This window comes from Gymnodraco acuticeps, unplaced genomic scaffold, assembly GCF_902827175.1.
Source record: "Gymnodraco acuticeps unplaced genomic scaffold, fGymAcu1.1, whole genome shotgun sequence".
Lineage (NCBI taxonomy): Eukaryota > Metazoa > Chordata > Actinopteri > Perciformes > Bathydraconidae > Gymnodraco > Gymnodraco acuticeps.
The window spans coordinates 42,501-46,974 of NW_022991288.1; the positions used below are offsets into that span (position 1 = coordinate 42,501).

General features: G+C 40.9%; 1 protein-coding gene across 1 annotated transcript in view; it reads right to left on the reverse strand.

Moving 5' to 3' along the window:
* LOC117562189 (arrestin domain-containing protein 3-like) overlaps window positions 1-3,330 on the reverse strand; it is a gene marked incomplete at its 5' end in the record, with an annotated part of 4,917 nt that extends 1,587 nt beyond the window's left edge. Inside the window, 3 exon segments of the mRNA XM_034240028.1 lie at window positions 1,105-1,250; window positions 1,554-1,695; window positions 3,074-3,330. Coding sequence (XP_034095919.1) covers window positions 1,105-1,250; window positions 1,554-1,695; window positions 3,074-3,330 — 545 coding nt within the window.
* Window positions 3,331-4,474: the final 1,144 nt, after the last annotated feature.

Below are 4,474 nucleotides of genomic sequence, written 5' to 3' on the forward strand. Positions count from 1 at the left end.
CTATTGCACAGCGCCCAGGGAGCAATGGGAGTGATGGGGGGAAGGGGGGTGTCCGGTGCCTTGCTCAAGGGCACCACGGCAGGGCAGGAGGTGAACTGGGACCTCTCCAAGTAGCAGTCCACACTCCATATTTAGGTCTGTTCGGGGACTTTAACCGGCGACCCTACGACTCACAGTCCGAGCCCCTACTGACTGAGCCACTGCCGGACAGCGATTCAATATTTAATATTCCATTCCTCACATACTTATGTATATATAATATCCTGCTTTATATTTTGTTACTGTACATTTGTAATTCAACATGTATATTTTCTACTTTTTTTATCATGCTATTTTATTTCTATTGAGATTTTGGATTGTTTATTTCTAGTCTTTTACTTTTGACTGTGTCTTTTTATGGAGGGGTACATAAATACACACTCTAACACACACCCTAATGTCACACAGGTCAAGCGTGTTCGCTGCATGTTGTTGGGAGACGTCAGTAAGGAATGCAAAAGGGCTAAAATTGGCAACTGGGGAAAAAACTAAACAAAATACCTCGTTTAAATTTAGATTGTTTCTCTCACATCTGTGTGGTTAATATGAAGCCACAGAAGTTAGCTTAGCTTAGCATAAGGACTGCTAGCCTGACTCTTTGACTGCAGCAACACTGGATAAGTTCTTTTAATGCATTTTAACCGTACATCTTTCAAGTGACTGTTAATAATAATCCTTATATTTATTATAGCGCTTTATCAAAGACTCTCAAAGCGCTTTACAAATACACATTACACATACAGATCATACATGTAATGGTCATCTACTGTGGACAATACCCACAGTTGTATATATTGATTGCATTGTGCATATTTACAAATGTGTCTGTTGATTGTGTATATATATTTATATACATATTTGTATTTAGTATTCCTCGGGATTGTGGGAAACGGTATTTTGATCTCTCTGTCTGGACACACAAACTGAAAGATTGACAATAAAGTTGACTTTGACAATTTTTTGACTTTTTAACGTTATTTCTCTGTATTTTTTGGCATATTTTGTATCGTTTTTTATCGCATCACAGCTGTTCATTAACGTGTGTGTGTGTGTGTGTGTGTGTACCTCAGAGTAGAGTGGGGGGGGCAGATATCTGAACTCAGTGATGTAAGTGAGCAGAGATCCCCCCCCCCCCTCCGACCTATCACAGCCGACCAGACAGTTCCTCCTGTGAGACTCTGATATCGCCAGCTCACTGTAACTGGGAGGGGCTGCAATCAAAACACACACACACACACACACACACACACACACACACATATTAGAGATGCTTGTGTAATAAGGAGACATACAGAGCAATCAGAATCAGCAAAATAAATTAAAATAAAAAATAGTAATTAATTCAATAAAAATAACAATAAAATGAATAAAACATGATAAATAATATTTAAAAAAAATACAAAACAAATAAAAAATACTAATAAAAAAAACATAAAGAATAAATATTAATACAAATAAATAAAATAAAACAGGATTAAATGAAATATGCTTTATATACAGTGTAATGTACGCACCCTCGGGGGTCTCTGTTGGGCCCCAGCTGCAGCAGCTGCTGATGCTGGAGCTCCTGGAGGTGGAGGCGTGCAGCGGGATGGTGCCGATCACCAGAGGGAGGGAGAGGGAGAGGTTCAGACCGCCGGGGACGTCCACGTACACCTGCACACAGGGAGAGGGCGTGAGTGTGAGTGTGAGTGTGAGTGTGTGTGTGTGTGTGTGTGTGTGTGTGTGTGTGTGTTTGTGTGTGTGTGTGAGAGTGTGTGTGTGTGTGTGTGTGTGAGTGTGTGTGGGTGTACTCAGAGTATTTTCATATACACATGACCTATGGTGCGTTACACAGCCTGCAGGACACATACGTGTGAGATATGTGAACACTGTGTACTCTGACATCCTACACACACACACACACACACACACACACACACACACACACACACACACACACACACACACACACACACACACACACACACACACACACACACACACACACACACGGACACTCCCCATGTCACTCAATCATCACAGGACATGTTCCCATGTAAGGACAGTTCCCTGTTGATCATCTGGAACATTATGCTTACTTTTGACTTTGTACACGTTGTAATACCTTGTGTACTTTTGTACTGCATCTGCATACTCTGACGGTTTCACTGAATCCTAAATGAATATATTATATTTTAACCTATTTACATCTTAATTGTATATTTTGCATAGACTTTTACTGCTTCTTGATTTTACATTTCTATATCTTGTATACTTCGGGATATTTTACATCTTAACTGTATATTTAATTTTAATTAAGAGCTCAACTTTATATTTTGCATATACTTCCATCTAAAGTCTTTTTATGGGTTCTTTGTATGTTCTTAACCGTATATATTTCTTATAATCTTAGCATCTTCACAGGATGCTTTTTAACTAGCTCTTACCTGTACATGCTGCAGCTCCTCCCTGCGTCTCAGCTGTATGTTTTCTGTACATTTTTAAAAAGATAACACAAGATCTACTTTGATGAGCCCAAATTGGGGAACCTTTAAATGCGGTTATATGAACTTTCTGCTCAATTTAAAACCTTTTCTCCAGCTTCTTAATTCTGTATTTGTGTACACTTTTTGCTGCATGATAATTATATATTAATGGGACTTTTGGGAGTGTTTGTACATTATCAAACTCCAGAGGGTTATCTTATTTCAAATGCACATTAATCTGGACTCACCACGAGGCGTTTGTACATTATGAAACTCCAGAGGGCGAGGACATAATCCACACGGATGATGGGGCAGTCCAAGATGGAGGGGGACACGGGGGGATCTTTTAAATATCTCTTACAGTGCTATCTGAACTGTATATTTTGTATACTTATTTAATGTACTTATTGCTACATTTACTACCTTTTCTCCTGCTTCTTAATTCTATATTTTTGTACACTTTTTGCTGCATGATAATTATATATTAATGGAACTCCTGGGAGTGTTTGTACATTATAAAACTCCAAAGGGTTATGTTATTTCAAATGAACGTTAATCTCACTCACCACGAGGACGTACTCCACGCGGATGATGGGGCAGTCCAAGATGGAGGGGGACACGGGGGGGATCTTCAGCAGCCTGCCCTCCCAGCTCTGGCTCTTGCCTTGCGGCAGGGTCTCGCCCCTCAGGTTGGACACCAGCTGCTGGATCTGCTTCCCCTTCCCCTTGGCGAAGAAGGTCTGCGTCTGGTAGAGCGCCGCCTTGGGCACCACCACCCGGGACGAGCTGTTCTCCACCTCGCAGAAGATCTGGATGGACTCGCCTGGATAGGAGGGAGAAGAGATCAGTCTGCCGGACTGAGAGAGAAGTCACCTAAGTGTGGGGAGGAAATTATTAAGATTCAAGGCTTTTATTGTCATCCGTACATAGCTAGAGTGTAGATATGTCAATGAAGTCTGAGGTCACAGGCTCCTCCAACAGTGCAGTAAAACAGATACAAAAGTGTAGAAATAGTGCAATCAGAGTCTATATGCAGTGAATATGATATATTAGATACATCATTTCTAAGTAGCAACCAGGTGAATGTTATGGATGTTCTAAGTCCAGGTGTTTAACAGTCTTATGGCCTGTGGGATGAAACTGTCCCTGAGTCAGGTGGTGTTAGTCCGGATGCTGCGGGACCACCTGCCAGTTATCAGAGAAACTGATAAATGATTCAAGGACAAAGTTTGTCTTTTGTTATATTTAATAAACAACAACACAAACTATATCACGCCTTGTTGTTAACCACCAACTATGTGCAATATGTGCAATACATATCGATGCCGTTAATAACTGTGCTCCTAAATCCTCAGAACTCTTACAGGATGTGTATTTTGTGTAACTTTTTTAAATATTTGATATACTTTATTAATCCTCGTGGGGAAATTGTTTCTCTGCATTCGACCCATCCTGCGTTAGGAGCAGTGGGCTGCCATTTTGAACGGCGCCCGGGGAGCAGTGTAGGGAACGGTGCCTTGCTCAGGGACACCTCGGTAGCACTTGGGCTTGCCGGGACTTGAACTGGTGACCTTCCAGTTGCCAAGCCAAGTCCCTATCGACTTCGCCACCACCGCCCCTATATATAATATAATTGTTTGTATCTTTAATACTTTTGTATGCATGCTTTAGGTAACGTGAAGCTTTGGCTCTTTTCTGCTGGAACAACGTACATTTGATTGATTTGATTGATTTGATTGATTTGACTGATTCCAAAGTAATAAAGAAAGTCGATAAACAAGTGAAATCGATCAAATGTATCAGAGCTACTTCATCCTCAGAGGATAGAGACGTTCTGATTACACACTGTATAGTAGAGAGAATATCCAACTGGTCCCACCTTTACATTCTCTTAGGCATCATCTAAACATCCCACCATTAAACCATTAAACCCCCAGTCCTTAACCGTTTGCATATCCCTTTTTCAC